This window comes from Aedes albopictus, chromosome 1 (assembly GCF_035046485.1).
Source record: "Aedes albopictus strain Foshan chromosome 1, AalbF5, whole genome shotgun sequence".
NCBI classification, from domain to species: domain Eukaryota; kingdom Metazoa; phylum Arthropoda; class Insecta; order Diptera; family Culicidae; genus Aedes; species Aedes albopictus.
Window position 1 is genome coordinate 222,791,510 of NC_085136.1, and position 27,149 is coordinate 222,818,658.

The 27,149-nt window shown below is 38.0% G+C and overlaps 2 protein-coding genes across 2 annotated transcripts in view; one reads left to right on the plus strand and one right to left on the minus strand.

The window, feature by feature from the left end:
• The window catches only part of LOC109408864 (phytanoyl-CoA dioxygenase domain-containing protein 1), a 47,231-nt gene extending 20,332 nt beyond the window's left edge, over positions 1-26,899 (minus strand). Inside the window, exon 1 of the mRNA XM_029867126.2 lies at positions 26,601-26,899. Coding sequence (XP_029722986.1) covers positions 26,601-26,624 — 24 coding nt within the window. The 5' untranslated portion in view covers positions 26,625-26,899. The remainder of the gene's footprint in view (positions 1-26,600) is intronic.
• On the plus strand, positions 4,476-11,097 carry LOC134285415 (uncharacterized). Its single transcript, XM_062846105.1, has 2 exons — positions 4,476-6,194; positions 7,487-11,097. The coding sequence occupies exons 1-2, from the start codon at positions 5,688-5,690 to the stop codon at positions 7,799-7,801; spliced, it is 822 nt and encodes a 273-aa protein (XP_062702089.1). The 5' UTR covers positions 4,476-5,687; the 3' UTR covers positions 7,802-11,097.
• Positions 26,900-27,149: the final 250 nt, after the last annotated feature.

A 27,149-nucleotide genomic window follows, 5' to 3' on the forward strand; every position in this document is an offset into this window, starting at 1 on the left:
TTGTCTACCACAAAGGAAAATTATGCAACCAATGAGAAAGAGATGCGATAGTTTGGGCATTACATACTTTAAGGAATTTTATTTATGGTCATAAAATAATAATTTATACTGATCATCAGCCCTTGACGTATACAATTTCTCCGAGAAACAATAATGCAAAACTCAAAAGATGGAAAGCTTTTATTGAAGAGCATGACCATGAGATTTGTTACAAGCCTGGCAAAGCTAATGTTGTTGCAGATGCTTTGTCACGAATTCAAATTAATTCACTCACTGCGACTCAACATTCAGCAGAAGATGATGACAGTTCCTATATTCCATCTACAGAAGCTCCCATAAATGTCTTCAAAAATCAACTATTCTTCAAAATTGGAGCAAGATCTAGTTATGGCCTTGTAGTTCCTTTTGATAATTATAAACGACATATTTTTATTGAGCCTAGATTTTCAAATCAATTTTTGAAGGAACAGCTAAAAAAATTTCTGAATCCAAATGTAATCAATGGTATTTATACTGATGAACCAATAATGGCTACAATACAGGACATCTACAAAGAAACGTTCAATCGTTCAATCCAAGATTAATAAAAGCTAGGTTTTCTCAAATCAAAGTACAAGACCTAAATGTTCAAGAAAGACAATTAGAAGAAATAAAAGGGGTTCATCGATTTGCTCACCGGAATGCAAAAGAAAATTCAGAACAATTGTTAAAAACTTTTTATTTCCCAAGAATGACTAGAATAATAGAAGAATTTGTTAAAAATTGTGAGATATGCAAAACCGAAAAATATCAAAGAAATCCACAGAAATTTATATAATTTAAAACACCAATTCCGAATCAACCCTGTGAAATAGTTCATGTAGACATATTTACATATGATCAGGATAATTTGTTTTTCACATCTATTGATAAATTTTCCAAATATTTAAAATATAGAGCAATAGGAAGTAAATCATTGTTGGATATTGAAGATGCTCTATTAGAATTAATGCATGAGTGGAATATACCCAGAATAATCATTTTGGATAATGAAAGTTCATTTAATTCGAATGTAGTAGAACAACGCTTGAAAAATTTGAATATCGAAATTTATAAAACTCCAATCAACAGATCGGAAACGAATGGGCAAATCGAACGATGCCATTCTACCATACGTGAAATTGCAAGATGTATAAAAAATAAATCATCAGAAATCGATGTTCCTCAATTAATTAGATCAGCCGTACATAAATACAATACAGGTCGGACTCGATTATCCGGAGTCGGGTTCTGGCGCTTACCAAAATAATATCTCGCAAACGGAATGGTGTAAGAAGCTGAAATTTTGACTGATAACTAATCGAAGTTGGCTTGACAAAATGTCAAAATTACAGCTTTATACAGCTCTTCGTTGCCCAGATATATGGTTAAGAAGCATCAGAATCTCACTCCGGATAATCGAGTCCGACCTGTAATACAATCCACAGTTTTGTCAAAAACACTCCACACAACATTTATATTAGTGAGATAAATAGAAATTTAAGTATACAAGAAATAGACAGAAGAAAAGCCAAAAGCCATGAGAATGTTCTAAATTTTTATCAGAAAAAGAACGAAAATATACAAGACAAAACCTATCCAGTTTATGAACCAGGTTCTTATGTCTTTGAGAAATCTAAAGATATTTCAAAAAGAAAAAGTAGATATAAAAAAAATCAAGTTAAAGAATGCTTTGATACGTATATTATAGATAATCGAAAAATACATAAGATGAATATAAGAAAAAACTAATATGAAAATATGTTAATTTACTCTATTTTCAGATTATCAATATATTCCATGTTTTTGGTTGAAGGAGAAATACAGATTCATAACCTGAATAAAAATCCTTTAGCAATAATACCATTGGGACAAGCCAAAATTAAATTAGGATATGTAAGGATTGTACAACCAATAGATCTTATGCAGTTACATAATATAATCCTCAAATTTGATGAGCTGATAAGAAAAAATGTTTATAATAATAACAAACATATTTAAAAATTATTCCATATAACATTCCACAATCTCGTGTAAAACGGTTGGACACTATTGGAAAAATGTTGAAATGGATTGCTGGAACTCCTGATGCTGATGATTTGAACATAATTAACAACACAATGAACGCGCTAATTGAAACCAATAATCAACAAATTTTAATCAACGAAGCAATCAATTTCCGTATCAAACACTTGAATCAAGTCACCAATGATTTGTTAGAATTGGATTTTAAATCACAACAAAAACATATTGTCGACATCAACCTGCTAACGATCTTGCTAAATCTAAATGCAGCCCAACATCAGATGGAAGTACTTGAAGATGCCATATTACTTGCAAAAAATGGAATTCCGAGCAGTCAAATCTTATCTATGAAGGATTATCTAAAAATAAGAAATTTCCTACAACAACAGAATATCCCTGTTATATCATTTGAAGATATGTTGACCAGAACCAGTACACAAATTGCCATGAATAACACGCACGTAATGTATATGCTAAAAATTCCTCAACTTTCAAATGAAACCTACAACTATGAATACGTAAGTCCTTTGATTCAAAATCAAACTAAAATTCATATTGAATCAAGCTACATTCTTACCAATGAATCGCAAACTTTGGAAACATCGGCATGCAAGGAAGATTCTGAGTATTTTTTATATGAATCCAAGATGATAAAACCAACAAGCCCATGTATCAGAAATTTAGTTCTGTCACAACATGCAAACTGCACATTCGAAAAGGTGTATTCATCTGGAGTAATTAATAGAATCAATGATGCAACATTACTTTTGAATAATGTGAATGTAACGCTACAAACCAACTGCAGCAATTCAAATAAACTCTTGGAAGGATCGTTCTTAATTCATTTTGAACAATGTGAATTGTACCTCAACAACATTCGCTATACGAATGTCTTCATGGAAGCTCCGAGAATTTCGTTCAGACCGACAACAGGAATACTAGCATATGAAGAAAACAAAATCGATGTTCCGCCACCAGAATATTTGGCAAATTTGACATTAGAGCATAGAAGAATGCTAAAACATGTGTACTTGAAAAATCATTCTTTCAAATGGAAATTGTATGTATTTGGATCAATTACTTTTACAACCACAACGTTAATCACGGCAGCAATTGTAGTGTACGTGCTTACAGTTAAAAAACAAGCTAAAAGTACACAAATCGAAATTAATTTACATGAGCAAGAAAAACCATCGGCACCAGAAGGTATTCAAATCAAATCACCGTATCCTGATGTTTCCGATGAAAGACTTCAACAAATGAACAATTACTTGAGGATTCCAACAGCAGATCGATCCATACGACTTTGAGGACAAAGTCATTTAAAGGGGGAGGAGTTAGCACCACCCTAGCAGAGCACCGGACACATAAGGGGCCGTCCATATACCACGTGGACAGCTTGGAGGGGGGAGGGGGTTAGCGAAAAGTCCACGCTTGTCCACGGAGAGGGGGGTGGGGGTTCGTTAAATGTCCACGCGGACAACATTGAAATATAAATTAAGAAACAATAATCTACAAACGAAACAAACTGTGTCGCATTTTTTATGAGATTCTCTTCAACAGTTCTTTCATACATTTTTTTTATTATACATTGTCTATTAGTTGTAAGTTACTTCTTCAAGTAAAAAAATCATAATATTGATTCACAGACTAATTTGTTTCAAATTACCGTCTACCCTCGTTAGTTTGTACGGCACCTTATGCAAACCAACGCGGTTCATTTTTATTTTGAACCAACCCTGAGGGCGACAGAAAAACGCACAGCTGGCAGCCTTATTTGATGTTTTGTTTTGATTCTGCGTTCCGTTTCACTCCGTTCTAATGGCAGATTGACATTTGAACCATTTTTAATTTGAACGATGTGCAGATTAGTGGGGGTCAAACTAAAAAGTGTTCAGATTAGATGCGGTCAAACCAACGGAGATAGACGGTTTCAGAATTTCTAATTACTTAGTTTTTTCATCGGGGAATATTCTGGAGATTCAAAATGCACATGTTGGTGTTTCTGTCAGGAAATTTTCATTGAAGTGCTGTATGGATTTCTCGAAGTTTCATATCAAATTTCTAAACTACTTCACAGTTTTAAAATACATGTAGGGATTTGCAGGATTATCTCAAAAACTTTTTTTGTAGGTTCCTTTAAAATTTAAGATGTTTCTAATGAATATTAAAGCCTAAACCTCAGCAATACAATTAAGATGCTGTAAATATTGTTTTATGGAAGAAAAAAAAAAACAATATTTAAAAAAACTTTTGAAAATCACTTTTTTCATTTATTTTAGAAATATGAAAAAAAAAATCATTTTTTTTTCTCATGTCCACGTGGACATTAGGGGAGGGGGGTAGGGGTCAATGAAAAGTCCACGCTTGTCCACGGGGAGGGGGGAGGGGGTCAAAAACCACGAATTTTCTGTCCACGTGGTATATGGACGGCCCCTAAGCACCTGCAACAGCACTTATCCGGCAATGTATCATTTCCAGCGATAACTTCAAGTCATAACACAGATGTGGAATGTATAAATCAAAACAATAATAAAATTATCAATAAATAGGCCAGCAGCTTGGCCGATGGGAGTCTTTTTAGTTAGTCAGTCCCAGTAGCTTCGATTGAACAGTTGATTTTAATGCGAAAAATTAAGTTTTACTTTTAAATTTATTAACTCATAAGGTCTTGACGCTTTTGTGTACTACGTGTAGATTATATCGACGAAGAGTGAAAAGTGTTAGTTCGGGCTCACCGGTCGAGGAAAAAAAATCTGGGCGCCAACAACTGAGGGGTTTTAGGTTCGCGCGCAAACGGCATTCTGGCTGGTGATGCTACGGCGAAGCATCACCAGTGAAAAGTGTTGGTTCGGGCTCGCCGGTCGAGGGAAACAATCCGGATGCCGACAAGTGAGTCGCGTTCAGTCTATTTCTATGTGGAATAGACTAAAGGTTTCTGCTCCCTAGTGGAGTGGAGACGCGCGATAGAATTTTCTTTTTTTGGTTGTTTTTGCGTCGAAAAGTGGTTGGTTGTTAACGGCGGTTTGTGTATATTGATCCATTGTCAAATCATATCACCAACCATAGGTGACTCCCAGACTGACAATGTACCCTACCCTACTAACGAAAATTCCTTCTTAAGACAAACGTGGAGATGCAGCGATTCGTGGTCTTTATAACAACGTTTGTCTTACTAACATTCCCTCTCATCCTTGATGACCGTAAGGACGTAGCCGGCGCCGTTATTGACCTTACTAAAGCTGAGAGCTCGCGAACTGTGTACATTGAGAATAGTAAGCTAGTCCCAAGCCCTACTCATTTTTTCTTTGTGCAATTTTGATTGCTCTGGTCAATCACGGAGCAGTAACTACGAATTGTGTGGTCATCTATGCTCATGCTCATGCTCATGCAGATTATGTCGACGAAGCGCTGTTTTTATATGATTGGTTATCCTGAGGTTGTCGTTGTCGATTCGGTCGGTGTACGTTCTATTGTCGTCTAACGAGATTATCTCAGTTGCCGTTGAATTTGCTGCTATAAATTGTTTAAATTACCTGGAAAACACGACCTCATTGGTACCGTAACTGTTGTTTTATTCATCTTGCCGATTCCTCGCCGTTTTTGTGGAGAAAACAAGGAAATATTGACTGTTGAATATCGCCATGAATTGCAAGAAATGCGTTCTTCCAGTGGACACGAGAAGTCAGCCATTCATTCACTGTAATGGGTTGTGTGCTGCCATACATCACGCTGCTTGTGTTGGGTTGGAGAATGCTGATCTAGCTGCTGTGTCACCTCCAAAAAGAAACAGCTTTTGGCTGTGTGATGACTGTTTTGCCGAATTCATTTGTTGGAGAAACGAACGAACCGAGAGTGCTAAAGGATCATCTGCTCGACCCGATCACTCACTCAGTCAAAAGCAAGAATATGCACCACAACGCGATGTCGATGAGCTAAAGGCAAAAGTTGAATGTTTACTACTGTCCACGCTAACTACTACTGCAAGCTGCCATCCGAACACGGAGATGATTCGTCACTCGACCCCAAATTCATCACGGCAACCCGATAGAGAAATGAGCGGTATAAACGATAGCAGTGTAACGCCAAGTGCAAGTGTACCTGTTGTTTCGGAACGATCAACGGACTCGACTGTAGGAGATGAAAATTTCGCATTGTTGCTGACAAACATAGAGTAATGCGGGGCAAAAGTTCGCACCTAACAGACTTCTCAAAATAACTATTAAACGAAAAGAAAACAATATCGTTGTTCTTTGTAAAACGGGTCCTTATCATGTTGCCTTCAAAACGTAGTACTAGATTTTTTCGCATTGCTTTTCTAGTTATAGTAATACAATTTTCAATACAAGTACTCCAATGCGAACTTTTGCCCCATAGTGGGGGCAAAAGTTCGCATTATGCGGGGCAAAAGTTCGCACCTTGTAAAGGGTAGTTTATTGGTGTGATGTTCATTTATTTCATGTTAATTCATATTCGTCATTTCACTCTTGCCATGAAATCTGTTTCTTTCTGTTCTTAGCATCACGGCCCAACTGGAATACGACCTGATGTTCAGCTTATGTATAGAATGTGTTTTATGAAGACTTCCACAACTATTAACTAAGAGCTGTCCTTTCCAGCGTTTCTGTAGTTGTCAAAATACATTGTGGAGTAATCATAGATATACGTGTTGCACAGAATACATGAAAAATAAAATTAAATATGCAGCAAAACTGTTGAACGGGACCGTAATCGAATCTTATCCCCGTCAGTATGGTGATAAATTATAACTGTGAATTTACAAATTAAGCTATGAAAGACTCCGGTAAAGTAGATGAACAAAAGACCTTCAGAAACATATGGAAAGACACGACGAGGATGACGAAGAGAATGTTTTAAAATGTTTTTGGCCATTCTTCATTTTTTGATTAAAATGGGTGAACATAATGTTTGCCTTACAATCAATCTTCCTTCAAAACTAAGTTCAAACCCTCTGCCGCAACGATTTCAGGGTGCATACTACATATATTATACATATATAGTAGTTTCTATACGAAATCATCATTGCCCCAAAGATTCTGTAATTATATTGATGAACTAGATTCAGAAATCTAGTGCGAACTTTTGCCCCACAGCTACTGCGAACTTTTACCCCACTGTCGAGGTTTTAGCAATGTCCCTTTCTACAAGAAGCACTAGTAGTTTATAGTTTGTTCGAGTGCACCCCGCGCACTACTATAGAATAACGATTCTCCAGCATCAAGAGGTTATGAGATTCTTCTTCTTCCTGTTACTACAAATTCTTATTCCAAATGGTCCAAAAATTCTATCAAAACACCTAGAAACACAGTTTTTTGCATAACTCTGCCAAACCATAACGAAATCGTTCCAATTTTTATTGACGAGTAACTGACCTGCTTATGTTTCGAACCCATACAGATTTGTTTGAGTTCTTAACTCGTGCTCAGAAAAAGACCCACTGCGAACTTTTGCCCCGTGCGAACTTTTGCCCCGCATTACTCTAGATGGGAACGTTTCCGAGGAGGATATCCAACTGATGGTCGCCCGATGTTTAGGAGCCTGTGATGCTGAGTGTAGGAATGTTAGAAAGCTTGTTCCACGATGGGTTGATTGTAGCGCACTTGATTATGTCTCGTTTAAAGTAATCTTGCATTGCAAATGGAAAGCGACTGCAATGATGTCAACTACATGGCCAAGATACGTTAAGTTTCGTGAATTTAGAAGAAGAGAATGCACGTGGAAACCCGATATTGTGTAACTTGTCCCATTAGAGTGTATTTTTAGTAATACGTGCGCTTTTTTTTGTTGATTTCTGTTGTTTTTTTTTTTTGCTTTTGTCCCCTGTTTTGTTAATGTATACGTTCCAATGTATAAATAAGTGAAATAATGTAGTATGTCATGAGTTTCAATATTGTTTAGAATAAGTACATTCAATAAGACTAAAACAAGTCCGTTGAATTAATAAACGAATAATAATAATAATAATAATAATAAAACGGCAAGCTGATTCTTCTGATTTCTTCTGGATTCTGTTGAAGGGTCCTAATGCTTATGCGGTGGTTTTTCCGTTTCTGCTTCTTCAAAAAAATTTTCACAAAAGGTCTGTCATATCCGTTTACCTTAGCTGCTGTATAAACACGACTTTTTTCTTCTTCAAACTCGTCGCTTCATGTACAGCCGGTGTGCCATGGAGTGAAAAGCAGCTAGCTCTGAGCGCCAAAATGATTGAGTCAGAAGCAATATACCTATCTGTTGATGTGGATTTGCGGTATATCCCGAATTTCAACGTGTCGTCTTCCTTACTTAACTCGAGAAACGGTAGGCTCCCTTCCACTTCTCTCTCTACAGTAAATTGATCGTCTTCTGTTGTGAATTTAGCACAGCCAGAGCCTGGTCAAGGTAGCGCTCCTCCACCGGGGCGAAAACATCATCTACATATCGCCACCAGACCCTCAGAAACAGTTTTTTCTTCTGAGCTTCATCCTCGAAGTCGCTCATGAAGAAGTCTGCCAGCAGTGGGGACAACTTGCTACCCATGCTAAGCCCAAACGTCTGTTTATAAAATTTTCCCCTGAAGATGTTCTGAAAAGTTCTGATTCATGCATACGAGTAACTATCACTGAGATCGGCTCACTTATTACACCTTGTCTTTAAAAATGCTTAAGGTGATGATTTTCTGAAAGTCCTCGCCAAAAAAGTAAGGAAAAAGCAATTGATGACTCAAATTCATGGACCCCCCGTAAGTAAGGGCTACAACTATTTTTGCAGACCCCACGATTTCGTCGAAACACCTCCATTTTTCGAAGCACTTATTTTTCCTCTAGTTACTGAAGTCCCACAATCCTCAATTTGTGTAAAGTTAATCAAGCGTATGCAATGTCACGCTTTAAAAAAAAGTATCATGTAAAATGAAACATCGCCGTTATACTAGGAACATATAAGATGTGAAATAATGCTCTAAGATTTTTGTTGCTGATTTCTGAAATCGCTCTTATAAATCAAATTGATCAAGTGTTTCTCGAAGTTCAAACCCCTAGGCTAGTTCGGGATCGGAAAGCCACACTCCACTGCACTTCTGATCCAAGAACTTACATTTTGTGAGTTTGCCGAGAGTGGGATTCGATCCTAGGTCCTCGGCGTGATAGTCACTTACTTTTACCATCACACCAGGCCCGCTCCACCAACCAAGACATTTTTCAGGTTTCTTTGTATTTTATATATGTATTAAGTTATTGATGATACATGGAGCGGACAAAGTTTTCGTACCTCTTTTAGTCAAACCTGTACTTATTTTGTGAATTAGTTTTAATCGTTTAGTTCGTTATTTTTGCATGTGTTTCACAAATTTACGATTACCTTCTTACATTTAATAGTCCTGCATGTAGGTGCAAATCATCCGTTCTTTGTGTATCAACAATCGTGTATTCCAATATTTGTTTGTGCTATAATTTTATGATGAGTGAATAAGAAATTCATTTGGGAAACAAATTTGAATATAATTTAGGGTACTTACAAAACAATTCATAATAAATACTATTAGAAAATTTAGAAAATCAACAAACGTTATTTATTACTAGCCGATTAACTGATCGTGATTTAGCACTTCTCATGTTTGGATATTTTTGACGATTAAAAGTGACGGGCGGGCGGTACTGAACCGCAGGTACCGAACGCACTAGTCCGGGTTGCCAACACGCCCCGCTCGTATTGCTTAAGGTCTCCTAAAGCTATACTTTATCCCTGGCAACATCTAGAACAGCGAGCTTCGCTGCAGGTCTCCACAAGACTCCTCTTACCGTCTGAACATTTGCAGAACGAACTTGTCCATCCCGTCTCGGATAGACACGTAGATCTTTCCTCGCGTCGAACTGTTTCGAATCCCGTCGTTCACAACGATGACCAAATCTAGAACGTTGATCGGCGTAACCTCGCCTAACCATTTCTTTTGTCGGGCTATAACGGGCAAGTATTCTCGAATCCATCGGGTCCAAAATCGGTCCAGCATAACTTGGATATGCTTCCAGTTCGTCCGTAATACTGTTCCTTCTTCTGTGGGTTCTACTGCTGGCTGCACTCTGTTCGAGCTCAGCAGCTGGAAGTGGTTTGGCGTTAAATCCTTGCTCTCCTTTTTGTCAATTCTTGTTCGATTTTAATTGGTGTTTCTCGGTGATGATATTAAATTAAAATCGTAATTTGGTTTTACGTTTCAACCTACTTTTATTTTTCGGTCATCCTCAGAACTGTCATATAAAAGGAACAATAAACAATTTTTCACATTAATTACAATCACATAATTACAAACATTTACAATTTTCAAATTTCTAGACTAAACACTTACAATTTCCGCCGCGCCTGCGTTCTTTGGGGCGGCACACTTAATTCTAATTATCTATGTCATGTTCCGTCTCGGTGTCGTCTTGTTCGTCGTTGGTCGTCTTTCAGTTTGTGTATCAAGTTATTGTATGTGTTTGAGAACCCGTCTACGTCACGCTGTAAATTAACCGTCGTTTCTCTGTTTATCTTAATGTGAACTACCTCTGCTGCTAGTCTGCTCGCGTCATTGTTGATTCTCTCCAGAATTCTAGTTCGAGAGAAGTCAAAACGATGTCCGTTGTCTAGCGCGTGTTGGGTGAGTCCTGTAGCTGATGCGTTCGTGCGTACTGAGTTCTTGTGTTGCGCTATGCGCTTGTCAAGTGTTTGAGATGTCTGTCCAATATATTCCTTACGTTCAATTGGCAGATAGGTCAAGGGTGACGATTGATTCGATTTCCTCTCTTTCGGTAACCAAAGTCTCCTCTCCTCTTCTTGGCGTAACGTCCTCACTGGGACAAAGCCTGCTTCTTAGCTTAGTGTTCTATGAGCACTTCCACAGTTATTAACTGAGAGCTTCCTCTGCCAATGACCATTTTGCATGTGTATATCATGTGGCAGGCACGAAGATACTCTATGCCCAAGGAAATCAAGGAAATTTCCTTTACGAAAAGATCGTGGACCGACCGGGAATCGAACCCGTCACCCTCAGCTTGGTCATGCTGAATACCCGTGCGTTATAGCCGAGGCGGTAAACGCACGGGTATTCAGCATGACCATGCTGAGGGTGACGGGTTCGATTCCCGGTCGGTCCAGGATCTTTTCGTAAAGGAAATTTCCTTGACTTCCTTGGGCATAGAGTATCTTCGTGCCTGCCACACGATATACGCATGCAAAATGGTCATTGGCAGAGGAAGCTCTCAGTTAATAACTGTGGAAGTGCTGATAGAACACTAAGCTGAGAAGCAGGCTTTGTCCCAATGAGGACGTTACGCCAAGAAGAAGAAGAACCCGTGCGTTTACCGCCTCGGCTGTATGGACCCCCCTTTTGGCAAAGTCATATTTGATAAACCTGACTTGACTGAGCGCACCAGTCTTCCCATTCTTGGGAAAAGTTCACTGCCCCTGTTCACATAACAGTCCCATGTTTGTTTGGTTTCCTATTCGCATGGGACTGTTGTGCGAATGGGGGCAGTTCAGCAGAAATACCAGCAAGAACTTCTGGAGGTATCACAGGAGAAATGCTTCGAACAATCAATGGGGAAATATCTGAAGGAATTCTTACAAAAATGTTCGAAAACATTTCAGGAGGAAGCCCGGCGGAATTTCTAGAGGAACACCAGCAGAAATTCCTGGAAAAATGGAAGCACACATTCCACTTTTTTCTGATATTGGAACAAGATCAACTTAAAGGAATGATTTGCATCATATGTTTGCAGATGTCTTTTTAAAATCAACATGCAATGTTTGTTCTGTTCCGAATTTTGCAGAAATTTGAAACAATATTGTTTTGAAAGGTTGGATAGGGTTAGGCGCTAAAGGAGCAGAAATGTGTTTGTTTGCAAACATATTTGACCATTTTCAAAAGTTAAGCAAAATTTATTCGTTACATAATTTATATATGACGTCGAAATACATCGAATAAATTACCAATGCTGAGTGAACCATGCTTGCTTTTATCTGCCTTGTTCAAAATAGACTGGCCAAATTGAGATAAAAATATTTCTTTTTTAATTTTTTTTTATTCGTGAATTTTAACTTATGCTTATCCTTACCACCTACAAAAAGCTAACAAAATCGGGCATTGACTAAATAGAATCTCCACTATGTACCTTCTGGGGATTCTTTTTCAAAATCGAGCTAGGGATTCCTCCCAACGAAAACATTTTGTGGACTTCTCTAATTTCCTTTATGGATTCCTTTTGGATATTTCTAATACAGTTGTTTCATCAGTTCCTTAAGGCAAAACTGGATGCATTTCCTCTTTTTTTTATTAATATTGCAGCAACGAGAAAGTTCACTGGACTAAAGTCGAAGACGACGAGCTCAATTATCTTAGGCATGCAGTTCAATGTAGCGTCAAATGTGTCAGACAAAATCAGAAATAAAATATCTCCACACACAGAAAGAGGCAGAAATTAGCTATAATTAGGGGCATTCAAATATTTCCTTTCCATCGCACGGGAATATTATTTGTTGTTTGAACTTCCTCAGAAGCAATCACATTTTTATTTGGGAATGCCTTTCAAGGTACCAAAATTGATTAGCGAAGATGATGCTCTCAATGCGAGATCAATGAGTATTGCATGATATCACGAAACTGGCCGCATTATCGCATTCAAATGTAACACGCACTCTGGATCCACGAGTGTGCAAAGATCACAGCATTGATATTCCAAGAGTTTTGCTAGAAGAAGCTAATCACATACCGCACAGCACACCGGGGATTGGTTGTGCAACAATGAGAAGAACATTGCGGCAATATTTGTGATGGCCGGTAATGAGTCGTAATGTTAAAGACTTCGTGGAGAACCTTATTAGTCGTTTTCATGCGTATACCCTAATGCCTCATGTGGATTCCAAAAAAAATATACTGGAAGATTTCCTAAAAGAAGTTCTAAGGAATGCCAACAAGAAACTGCTTGAGGATTTTCAAATGAACTTCTGAGTAAATAAACTAATTAATAAATAAATAAACCGCAAAAAAAAACAATAACACCAATAATCAATCAACCAAAATTCAAAATGGTTAATAATCGCTGTAAATAAAATTAATCAACGCTGTTGGCTAATCATCATATCGTCATATAGAACATGGATTACCTTTCAACACGGTCGCCACTTGAACTAGGCTCCCCGGTACGCCTGTACTCTCTACATTCGGTACAAGTTTCCTTAGAAGGAAATCATTTCGTTGCCGACTGTGGCGACCCCACTGACTGCGGAGAGTGATTGCCTACAGCCCGAATGCCTACATACAAATATGGCCATATAAAGTGACTGACGAATCAACCAACCGTATCTTAGACGCCACCACCTTCCTTTAAGCGGCTGGCCGATGCTGCCGTCGGCCGTCGGAACGGAAAGGTGGAAAGGTGGTGTGGAGCACTTGATTGTAATTTTAAATTTGCACTACAGCAGACCTTCCTGACCGGTTGATATCGTGCTAGCGTGCTCACAAAAAAAAATCATGTGAGAGGAAAGTCAGTGCTTCGTCTACAAATATCATAGTTTTTCCTAATTTTAATGAAACGAAAGGCGGTTTTTTTTTAACTTACGCATTTGCTTCTCTCCGTTTTCTGCTCGGACGCGCTTCGGTAGGCGAGCGCTTGAATTGCCGGCCGGACCGGAGCAATTACCAGCGTGATTCCCAATGACGATCGTGACCTACTGACTGACAGTGGCAACGTGAAGGTGGAGCTGGTACAGGTTCAGTGGCAACGAAGTATGATTTTGGGGCTTCAGTGAACAGTGCGAGCCAATTATCTGTTGATAAATGTATGCCTGTCTGGAAAAGAGCGGCTTTGTGATTTGGATAGGCTAAACCACGGGTTCCCAACCGGTGGTCCGCGGCCCCCTGGGGGGCCGTGAAGCCAGTCCAGGGGGGGGGGGGGGGGGTTTACGATGTTACCAAAAAAAAAATGTCTAATTTTTATTCTATTGTGTGCAAATGTTATCAATTTTTGATTTTGTATAACGTCACTCCCAAAAGCCACAATTTGAAGAACAAATTTTCAGTATAAAACCTTTTCGTTCATTGGTTGACAATTTTTAAAGGGGGTCGCCACCTCAAAAGGTTGGGAACCCCTGGGCTAAACCATGTTACGCGCAGATTAGATCTATTGGGAATGTTCAGAGTGACAGACAGAATCCAAATCGACGAGGACGGACAGGATGTAGTTCGATCGACAAACACGTGCTGCATGTAACAACCGAGAGTAAACGGAAGAAGATCTCCTTCATCCTGCTTTCGTTAGCCGTAACCGCAACTAAATTAAGATTTATCGTGATATGGTCTTCTACAAAGTTGATCCTTAGGGTATCAACTACCATTGTTTCAATTCTGAGCTAAATCGAACTCGCTGAACCGGCGTATTGAGTGAGAGACTGTAGGTCATCCGATTTTCCATATATTTGGACTGAAAATCCCATACAAACCTTCAACTCATTTGCGCCAGCTCAGTTTTAAACCGATTGAGCTGAATCTTTTACAAATTGTCTTCTCATCCAGAGGCATGATTCTAGAGGGTGCCCCGTGCAATTTTCCAACTTTTCTTTCTCGCCATACAAATGTGGGCTGGTCTAATGTGGAATTTCCAAGGCTGGACTAGGTCAAAACAGCCTGGTTGCTGGGAAGAACGAACACCCGGCCGAGCTTTTCAAGCACAATAGTGACCAGCTGTATCAACATTTACACCTTTTGGCGTAGCTGGGATTTTATTTGAGGGGGCCCAGGGGGGCCTGACTTAAGATGACTTTTAAGGACAAACGTCTTGATATCCCGCTTCAACGGTGCACCAGAATTTCAGACGCACAAATCTCAAGAAGCAAGCTTCAAACAACAGCGCATTTTATTATTCTGTTCTTGCTCATTTGTAATAAGCATAAAATAAGAAGCTCAGGTGTGGTGGTTTTGTTTACAAAGAGATTTGTGCTATCGAAATCGTGAGTAGGTGCCAAAGTCGGCCATTGTTGCGGCCATTTTGGGATTCTAACAAGTCTGTCCTTAAGCGGCATGGTCGCCCGATATGTGAATATGAAAATCAGCATTGCCGTTTTGAGAACTAAAACAGACTGTTTTAGATTTGTTCCTAGCTCCGTAAACTACAGGGGATGGCCAAAATGGTTGGCAACTTTTTTTTTCTCTCACACAAAAGTTCAACATGCTATAACTTTTCAAAGAGTGCATCGAAAAATCTCAAATTTTGATTGTTTGTCAACCTAGTATATGTGCATCATTGGTACAAATTTGGGCTCGATTGATTAATATTTCGCAAAGTTAGAACCGTTCCGGTAAAACACTATTTTTCAGACAACTCATTTTTGAGTTGTCATATCTCGAAAACCAGTAAACCGAATTGAATGAAATTTTGAACGTGCACTTACAATATGTAAATGCTTGACAAACTATTTTTGGATTTTTCTCGAAAAAATGTAATTTTTTTACATCAATGTCAATAGATTTTAGTGTTGATATCCAATGATTTTCCAGTTCTGTTCTCAAGTTATCTCCAATCAGATATATTAGAGCCTATTTAGATTGAAGGAAGAACACATTTAGTAATTTTTGTGTGGTATTGTAAATTTGACTTATCTTCCTCTGTATGGGTAAAAATTTCAACGCGGTATAACTTAATTCGCCGTGAGAAAATATTACATTTGATAACGTCGTATTAAGTGTCAATATATTGTTGATAAACGTTAAAAAATTCATTCAATTCGGTTCACTGGTTTCCGAGATATAACAGTTCAAAAATTAGTTGTCTAAATAATAGTGTTTTACCCAAACGGTTCTTACTTCGCGAAAAATTAATCAATGTTGCCCAAATTTTTACCAATGATGCACATTAGTATGGGACACGCTTGTATGGAAAAAATAAATCCTCGCTCCAGTCGGCTTTTTATATCCCATTTAGGTCCCATATGAACTCTACAAAATTTCAGAGCAATCGGTGAAACTATAATTTAGCGCAAGCGGTTCAAAGTTTACATAGGATTTACTATGGGAAAAGTTACACTTTCAAACAAAAAATCCCAGAGGTCACCCCTTGTCTCCTTAATTCAAATCGATCAACGCTTCTTGTAGAAAATCATTTATGAAACTTTCCTTCGAAGACCGCAAAACAATTGGATGCTTGTGGAAAAAGTTATTGATTTATTACCGGTTAGTGATCCGACGAATGGCTTTTTGTTTTGTTTTATCAGCAGCACTGTTGCTGCTGCCTTGGCTGCTGCTGTTTCTGGGGGGTGGTGATGCCACCCGCCACCCCATGCAGCAACGGCAGCAGCAGTGCTGCTGATAAAACAAAACAAAAAGCCGTTCAATGGATCACTAACCGGTAATAAATCAATAACTTTTTCCACAAGCATCCAATTGTTTTGCGGTCTTCGAAGGAAAGTTTCATAAATGATTTTTCTACAAGAAGCGTTGATCGATTTGAATTAAGGAGACAAGGGGCGACCTCTGGGAATTTTTAGATGAAAGTGTAACTTTTCCCCTAGTAAATCCTTTGAAAACTTTGAACCGCTTGCGCTAAATTATAGTTTCATCGATTGCGCTGAAATTTTGCACAGTTCATATGAGACCCAAATGGAATCGAAAAAGTCAACTGGAGCGAGAATTTGATGTTTGTCCCATACTAATGCACATATAATAGGTTGACAAACAGTCAAAATTTGAGATTTTTTGATGCACTCTATGAAAAATTACAGCATGTTGAAATTTTTTGTGGGAGAAAAAAAGTTGCCTATCCCAAACATTTTAGCCATCCCCTGTATATGAGTAGGTATGAACAATTCCAGTGATTTATTCATGGATTCCTTCAGAATGCATCTAAGGATTCATCCAGGTATTTCTTTGAGGATTTGTCCTAGGATATCTTCAGATGACCCTTCATTGATTGTTCCAGTGCTTTTTTCGAGGTTTCCTTCGGGAATTTCTCAAAGATCCTTTAAGGTATTTCGGCAGATATTCCTTCACAAATTTCTACAGGGATTTCTCCATTTATCCATTTCAGAATTTCGCTAGAGATTGCTCCAATAATTCCATCTGGAATAATTTGAAGTATTTGTAGAAATTCATTCAGAAATACTTACTAAAGATTATTAAAAAAATATACAGAAATTGCTTGAAAAATTTGAACAAAAAAATCCATAGGGGTCCATACAAATATTCCTTCAATAATTCCTCCACAAATTACTGCAGACATGAATTCCTTTAGATTTTTTTTCCGGGGATTCCTACAGAAACTCTCCCAGGAATACGCTAAGATAGCTCTCCTGAGATTCCCTAAGGAACTCCTCATGGGCTTGCTTCCAGGATTCCTCATGGGGTTTCTTCAGAACTTCCTTCAAAAATTCCTCCAGGAATTCACCCGGAAGTTCCTTCAGTAATTTTTTCAGGAACAACTTTTGGAATTACAGGTCGAACTCGATTATCCGGAGTCGAGTTCTGGCGCTTCTCAAAATAATATCTCGCGAACGGAATGATGTAAGAAGCTGAAATTTTGACTAATCACCAGAGAGTAAAAAATTCGAAGATGCAAAATGAAAATTGACATTCTCTTTTTTTCATTCGTGCTTCGCCACATTCATTGTCAGCTGAATGCCTCTCTTTTCTCATTCAATTTCCTGTCATGAATATTTTCTTGCGCATCGTAAAATAATCAATTTCTGTTGACAAACGCAAAATTCGACTTAATGAACAAATAGAACAGATGGTTAGTGTTTCAATTAATTACTATACCCAAGTTTTGTGGTGATTGGAAGTTTGATCGGGAGTTATGGTCTAGTTTTATTTCTCAATGAAAATTGTCAGTGACAGAAAAACGAATGAACAAGTGAAAAAATTCATTCACCAAAATGAATTTTATTTTGATCCCCCAGTTGAGAATTTTCAAAATCAACGCGAGTTTCACTCATTGAAAATGAAAATTTTAAACTCTGCTAATCACTACTCAAAGCTGGTTTGACAAAATGTCAAAATTTCAGATTTATAGAACCTTCCGTTCCCTAGACATATGTTTGAGAAGCATCAGTACCTGACTCCGGATAATCGAGTCCGACCTGTATTTTAAAACTACCTGCAACAACTCCTCTTGGGTTTCCCTCAGAAACTTCCCCAGGAGTTTATCCAGGATTTCAGGATTTCCTCACAAATTTCAGCGGCTTCTTCAGTACTTCCCCTGAGATTTCTTAAGAAACTCCTCCTGGAAATCCTTCAGAAATTGAATCTAGAATTATTCCTGGGATTGCTCCAGAAACTCCTCAAGAAATTCTTCCAGGATTCATCTGAGTATTTATCCAGCTCGATGCTTATTCGAACTTACTGTTCAACATAGAACTGAAAGAGCGATAAGAAAAGCTGACATGCAAAGGAGCAAAACCGTTTCACATATGCTACTGGGCTTCGGGGACGACGGATAGTTCGATTCCCGATTCGACTGAATAGTTTATATAATCCAAGTCTTTTTCAGGATTTTTTCTAGATATTCCTCCAGAGATTCCGTTCAGAGAGTTTTCCATGATTTTCTTTAGGAATTCGTCCAGAATTTCCTCTTGAAATTTCTCTAAATGAATATCCAGAAATTTCGGAAATCCATCCATGACCATTCCAGACATTCTAACAGCGATTTTTTTTATCAGAATTCTTTAAATAATTTCTCCATGAATTTCTTCGAATACTCTTTCAAATAGTTCTGTAGCAATTTCTTTGAGGAATGCATTAAGTTCGCTCATAAATTTTCCAAAGAATTTATTCAGATCACCATCTAAATTGACTCCATTGGGAAAGTTCATACTGTAGGTCATGCAAAAATTGTACATTTTCAACCCACTACCCCTTGCATACTTTTTGTATGGGATATTTGATATTTGTGTATGGGTTGCTATGGACGTTCTCCTCTTAGAAATAATTTCTGGAACTATTTAACTTTTTATACAGTTTTCCATGAATTCTTTCAGCGATCACTCCATCGATTGCTTCATAAAATCTATCAGAATTTCTTTAATAAACCTTTTTACGGAATGTCCCCAGGCAGGGATGAGAACACTCACTTGCAAAGAGTTACACTCACTTGCAGTTTTCTAAGCTCAGAAGCGTGCAATCGAAAAACGATGTATGGACAACTTTTGCCTTGTGGTTTTGTCTAAAACTTTGCCGAATAGAGTAGGGGTCGCACACGAAATCCAAAGTCGTGACAGAGCTGTGAAAGCGACTCTCCAAGAGGTGAATGTAATTTACATTCACCTCGTGGAGAGTTGACTTTGCAGCTCTCTCACGACTTCGGTATGCGTGTGCGACCCCAACTCTATTTAGCAAACATTTAGACAAAATCACGAGGCAAAAGTCGTCCATGCATCGTTTTTCGGTTGCACGCTTCTGAGCTGAGAAAACTGCAAGTGAGTGTAACTCTGTGCAAGTGAGTGTTCCCATCCTTGTCCCCAGGAATTCCTTTGAAGTTCTTTCATGATATTTCTTGGTAATTCCAGCATATATTCCTCCAGAGATTTCTGTAAAAATTCATACAGCAATTTCTTCCAAGCATATCTTTATGAATTTTCGGTCGAATTCTTCAAAATATTTAGAAATTTCTTCAGAAATAATTCCTAGAAACTTCCCCAGAAATTAATTTGGAAGTTTCTCCAGAAATATTTCTGGGAATTTATACAGAAGTTTGAATGATTCTCCAGACATGACCTCGGAGATTTCTTTAAAAATACGATCTCGAATTCCTCCGGAATTTTGAAATTCATTAACCCTTCAGCGCGCGCGCCGTTGTAAAAAGTACAACACTACCAAAAAACCTCGCTCGTCGTATACAGCGCGAGTGCGGTGCAGTTTCAGCTGCTAGATGGCGCGCGTCCTGGAAGGTTAAATAAATTCTTCATGATTTTTGGTTAGAGATTTACAAAGAAACTTTCTGATTATTTTTTTTATTGAAATCTTAAAGGAATTCAACCAAAGGTATCTTAAAGAGTGTACATGTATTGCTCCAAGAATTTCTTCAGCAACTCCTTCTAGAATTCCTGAAGAAATTTCCCTGGGATTATTTTAGGTATCTCCAAGGATTCTTTCATGAGCATCTCCAGATATATCTACAGCAATTAGATAGAAATAAACAAATATTCCTTCAAAGATTCTTTCAGAAATTTCTCCGTGAATTTCTTCTGAAACTTCTTCAGGAATTCTTTCAGAAAACTCCTTCAGTAGTTTAGGGCTTTCCTAATGAATGACAGCAAGGGATTTCCTTTGAAATAGTTCCATGGATTTTCATACTATTCAAAAAAAAAACAGCAATTCTTTTGGAAGTTCTTCCAAGGGTTCCTAATTCCTCCACGAATCCCTTGGAAAATTTCGTCAGGAATTACTGAAAAATTTTAGATTTTTTTATCTCGTTACTTCAAAATTATTCCTTCGGAGATTCGTCCAGAAATTATTTCAGATATTTTTCCACATTTTTCCCAGAAGTATTTTATGAAATAACATTACTAATTCTGGAAAAAGTCATTAAGTGTTACCTGAAGAAACTACTGATGGAGTTTCTGAAAATTAAAAACATTTTTGTTTTATTTTCTGAAGAGATTCTTTAACAAAATTTCCGAAAAGATTGTTGAAGAAGCTGCTAGAGGAATTTCGGTTGGAACCTAAAGGAATTTCATAAGATTGCTCTGGATGAATTCCTATAATGGATTTATGAGCGACGTTTGAAGGAATTGAATAAAAAGTTCCTGGAGAAGTTTCTGAGAAAATCCCTGAAAAAAAATCCGGAGTACACCTTTGAAGAATTTCAGATTCGAACCTCTGCGAGATTTCTTACGGAGTCCTTGAATGGGTTTCTGCGGTAATCCGCGCAAAAATGGTAGACAAAGGTACTGGAGGGATTCTTGAATAAATCCCTAAATAAATTTCTGAAGAATGTACTTAAGCAAACCATGTAAAAACTCATGGAGATACTTTTGGAGGAATTCTTAGACGAATTTCTTGTCAAATATCTGACAGGAATTGGTGGACAAGAATCTAATCTAATTCCGTTCGTCCTTCGAGTTCGTCGATGGTGCTCTAGAGCAACCACGGGAAGTAGAGAGTTCAACAAATCTGGAAGAATTCTCGAAGGGATTACTTTATAAAAATTCTAAGATGATTTTTTTGAATGCCTGGAAAATTGAAGAATGCTTTGCGGTTTTTCAAAGAATAATATCTTGAGATATACCCCGAGAAACGCTTAGAAAAAATCATGAAATTATTTCTGAAGGTTTTCCTGAACAAGTCTCAGGGGGGATTCTCGGGGGATCCCCGACAAGATTTCTGATAGAATCTCTGTAGAAGGGTCTGTGGAAACTTTTAGAAGAATCTCTTGAAAAATTTCTACAGAAATTTCTGAAGAAATGCCTGGAAGAATTCCCGGAGAAATTTCTGAAAAGAACACTGGAGTAATATACAGAGAAATTTCTGAAGGAACCTCTCGATGAACTTTTACTCCAATAATTCCAGAAAAGAATCATACAAAATATTTCACCCAGAAGTCTCAGCCGTATGACTTTTTGTACATCGCTCTTGGATAAATGGTGAATATAAATTGGCATTTTTCGAAGGTAGTCCGTAGCGTTTACCTTAAATATTCGAAAAAGTGCGTTTTTTTGTGTCTTTCTTGTAGAACTGGTCTAGCCTCCCAAGTTTTTCATGCACCATATTCTCAGGGTCAACTTCTAATATGAGCTGTAGGTGGTTCCCAGCCAACCACATGTCGTAAATCATTGTGTGGAAAAAATCGTATACTTTCATATATTCAATCAGAATTGTATAATAATATATATATATTTGTTGACAATGATTGCGTAAAATCGCATATCATGCAAAATTAAATTTCTATTGCGATTTTGTTCCATATAGTCGTCTCCAATCATAAAAGGTGCGAGATACTATCGGTAGGATCGCACAGAATCGGATAGAATCGTGAAAAAAATACATTCTTAGGGTCAAGCAGTAAGTTCGCTAGCATCGTATATATGATTTCTTTGAATCGTGGAAATCGTCGCTTCACATCGTGTATGAATCTGCTAAATCGAGCTTGCTGCCTAAAGGTATGATCACAATCGGTAAAATCGTATACAATTATAACAATGATGTATATTGATCGTTTGCGTCACACTTGCGTCGTATGTGATATGATATGAACGAAATCGTAGAAATCGTATATTCATTTTTACAGTCGCATATGATTGTCACTGCACTTTTAATAGTCGAATCTTAATCTCTGAAATCGTAAATGGTTTTGTTTACATATTTGTATGATGGAGAAAAAGAAAAAATGGTATTCATCACAAATTTGTATTTTTGTTGTTGTTGACACATTCCAACCATGGTAGCAATAATTTCAACCAAATATATAGGTTTTTATACTACTTATATACAGTACAGCAGATGACTTACAATAAGTGATGTATATATTCCAACAACGATGTCAATTCCGGGCCTCTTGCACGGCACCACTTTTGGTGCCACTCAATGCACAACAACAACGTTCCCACCACAAGTCTTGCACCGTATCATGCTAATTTTTATTCGTGTCATGCCATTTACTTTGAACTTTCTAATTCCAACATGGCAATATAGCCAATAGAGATGACGCGCAGATCTCAATCAAAGGACCTAAGTTCGATTCTCAGTGAACGCCATTTTTTTATTTGAAAATCTTGAGTCGTATATCGGTACACTCCATCGTAATAAGATCACCCAAGTAACAATTATACTTTTGTGGCAATCCTGAAGTAATTTCTAAGATTGAATAATAAAACTTAGCAATAAAGCTCTTTGTTCTGCAAATCCGAGATTAAATAGGCATAAAATATCCATAAGACTAATCTGGCCCACTCTCCAGGAGATCTTCAAGGCTGCTTTTGAAGACTGCTTTTAAAGTAGTTGTATTTATGTACTTACACTGATGATTGATTATAAGAACTTCATAAAACTTTAACAAGAATAGCTTGAGGCATGTTGATCTTTTAGCAGTCTTTCTCAAAAATGCTAATAGTGCATAATAAATGAATTTTTTAACCTAAGCATTATTCAGATGCGAACTAGTTTTGTTTCATGGATGAAATGTTAAATGAACTGTGAATTAATTTTCATCAAATTGAAATGGCTAAAGCATTAAAATTGCCTGACAGATCATTGATGACAGGGAATCAAAATTTTCCGTGCCATACCCACTTTGTCGTTGATATGCCACCCAAAACATACGAAAATAACAAAGCGCCTCAAAAATAATATCATTCATGTATATACGAAGACATAAATTTCCTATAAAAACAAAAGCCTACGCCACTTTTTCAATTCTTTCTAAACATGGCTGCCGTTCCAAGCGAACAAAACTCATGCAGCCGCCATCAATTGTTATTACCTTTAATCCAAACCACCTCAAAACAATGATGGAACCAAGTCGCCTTGCATGAAATCTACAACATTTATTGAAGATTGATTTTACTAGTGATAATCTTAAGGCAGATTTGTTCGTTTTAAATGAAACTTATTCGTTTTATTCAAGAGTAACAGCCTTTGACAATTGTTTGTTTACCTTTTTGGAGCTAGAAAGTTGTTTCTGTATATTTTGCGTCAGGAAGTGCCGATTATATTATAGTTTCGTGTATTTAATTAGTGCATTACTAATATTTATTAGTATTACACTATTTAGCATGAGCATGCGAAGAGTCACAGTAAGTACCCATTTCATTTTTGATTCAAGTTGCTGTGGCCTGTGTGAGTAACTGGCTGAAGGTTGGACGACAGCAGCAAGCTACTCGCATTTTTGATTGGCTATAAAATGAATATTTCGTCGATATGACTACTTTTGAGCACCAAAACGGCTAAATTAACAGTGAGCAAAAATGTTTGAGTATTGATATTTGCATAAGAAAGCCAATTTGTTGCATAATTTATTATTTGAAATAATAAGGTAGTTCGTTGTTTCATTATTCCGCTTAGTTCTTGTTCCAGGGTAGAGGCTCTAGCTCAAGAATTGAAAGCTTTAAGAAGTTTTTAAAGGAGAACAACTCAGATGAATTGTACTTTAATAAACGAAGCATAAACTTGTAATAAAATTAGTTGATGTTATGTGTTGAAAATAACTTCAAATACGTCTTTAAACTTATTATAAGATTAAATGCATTAGTGAATCAAGTTGTTTTATGCGCGATTTTCATAATTAACTTGAAGAAAACTTAAAAACCGCATACGAACGGAGATTATTTTCTCTTGATAAAAACAACTATAAATGTTTCATGAATTCTTCATGCTATGATAAAGCTTCTATAAAAATAAACAAATCTAAAAGGAGTTTAAATTGTTACTTGGGCATACATAATCGTATATATAGACGGAGAAAATCAGCGAAATCGTAGAAATTTTTCGAGAAATCGAATCATGTTGGATGGAATCGCAGTAATCGCATACATGTTTCGATATGGCCTCCACTTTGGTATGTATATGCCTGTTTCGTGCATTGAATACGGTTTCTTTGGCGCTATATATGTGCGACTATTTCAGTTGCAATTTCGATATAGACACCAAATTGCTGGCTGGGTTGAGTTTAGATATCACGAAATGCCATTTTCAGCACTGCTCCCAGCAACCTCTAGATCTATAGTCCATGAACTTGCTGGTCCTTCGATTGATATATTCATTTATCAAGACTGAAAATTATCAAATCATGTTCTATAAACCTGAGCGTCTGTTTTCCTGGAGGAGTGGTTCAGAATTGCATCTGTTCCCCATGTCATGAGCACCTAGGGGCTGTCCATAAACCACGTGGTCATGTGGGGGGGGGGGGGGGGGGGGGGGGTTCGGCCAATGACCATTTTGTATGGAAGAAAAAAAAAATGTATGGGCTTATGACCACGCGGGGGAGGGGGGGGGTGTTGAGAAGTCCCAAAAAAATGACCACGTGGTTTATGGACAGCCCCCTATCATGCATCAGTAGCCCGGCTGCAGAGGAACGTTTTCTTCCGTTTGGGAAATTTGGGATTGGGATATGTCTTGAGTCCCTGATCGACAGTAGACAGCGAAGGACTCTAAAAGCTCGATTGTGTATTATGGTCCTCCGGAAAGTAGAGGGTTGGTGCTGCAAGCCAGCCGTAAAAGGTATATGTAGAAAGACGAGCTAGACCTAACAGCCTGGATACGGACTGGTGTTGAATGCGTTAAAACATAGTGCATGACAGTATGTGGCAGTTTGAAACCCTGAAAATAAAGCATATGTCTTCCTGTCGTTGATCTGCAAATGTAAAACAAGCACTTGGTAAAGAAATTATTTTGTAACTGTAAAAGTGATTACCTGAAAAGCTTACTCTTCCCAGTTGGAACGTCACGTCAGCTCTCTTACTAATTTGAAGAACAACAGATCGCCTTCTCAACTATTTTAATGTTATCCTTCTAATGATTTACTATTTCCCTAATGCGAAAAAGTGTTTACATCCATCTTGCGCATCTTGATAAACAACATAACTTTTCGAGCAATTTTCTCAATCTGCAACCGCGTCGTTGCCGCTGCACGCTAAGGTGAAAAGGTGTGCAAATTTTCCTACTTGTGGAGCATCCCAAAGGCATACCTCATCGTATGAAAATAAAATATCTCTAAAAATAGACCAAAAACTGTCCGGCACTGACTGGTAGCGCGGATGCTACTATATAGGTAGGTATGCAAACGGCTTCTGGGTGACCAATTTGAAATGCCGAAAAGCTGGATCAATCCCCCTGGACGGAGAAGGGGAGCCTCCTCGCAGGTTTCTACTGAGTGAGTATTAACCCGGGAGCGGTCGCGTCGTGCACTGAGTACATGCACAATGAAAAAAAGACGCCTGATGGTGTCGCGATTGTTTGAGGGTTAAAGAACTAGATGATTTATTAGCCTATAACTACTAAGTAAAAAAAAGCCTGTTAAAACATAATTCGAGAATTGACTAAGAAATTAGGTTTGGACATTCTTACCAAGAGAAAGGAAAAAGTATTAAATCAAAATGAATGGCTCGAAAGATGAATGGCTCGACCTCAGTTATATTTTAAAGTTTACAATACTCTTCTACATTGACTATCTACTGACCATCTACTTAAGACAAAAACCATCAGCAGTAGTGTCAGTTGCGGAGAAGCTTGTGGAAAATGAGGAAATGTGTTCTCACCCACTAACAGCAACTTTCAGCAAGTGTTTCTTCTTCGTCGATCTATATCCATCCATCCGACTCACCCCACGACTGAATAGTTGTTGCACACGTCATCTCACATCGAGCTACATGGAACGACCGAAGGCTAAAGAAAGCATTCGAAAATTATATTTACTGTCTGTCCGACTGATTCATGCGGTACCCAGCACTGTTAACAGCTTATCGAGATTTTTACTTCTATTAGGTACAAAACTGCATTTCGTTCTATATGAATCAACTGTTGACAGTGGCAACTAAAAATATACTGGCAAATCCTGTATGCCGAACTACGTTAACGAATCCCGCCACAATATTTTGATTTATAAGCTCACCTGACTGATCAATTGGTTCCTCATGTTGTTTGTCGACGTTTCCAGAAATCGCTGCTGCCCAAAAGTCGTTATCACAGACTATCACAAACCGTCGTCCCTCTCGCCAATAATGATTATCAACACTGAACTTGAACTGCCAGTTGTCCTCCGGTGGCGGCTTATCACTCGAAAACTGTTTTCGCCCGGCTCGAATCTCGTATAGCACCCGTAATAATAGCACTCAACCGATCGCGAAGGCACGTTCTACCCGTGTGAATGAATGTCCGAAACTCCCGAAGCACACTGCCACTGGATTCAAACGGCGCGATCGTTATTATACTTTGGCTTGGTAGGTGGCGATGTTGAGCGAGAGTGGCAAGAGTGATACGGTGATACGGCGTGACCGGCCGCTTTGAGATTAACGGCGAGAGAGCCGATGAGCGGTGAGAAACGCGTGCGAGTACACTGTGAAACTATTGTACTCATCGCAGTCTAGATCGAAGTATGTTTAGAATGTTTCAAGGAGAAACATCAGAAAACTAAATATGGCTGCCACAACGGCCGACTTGG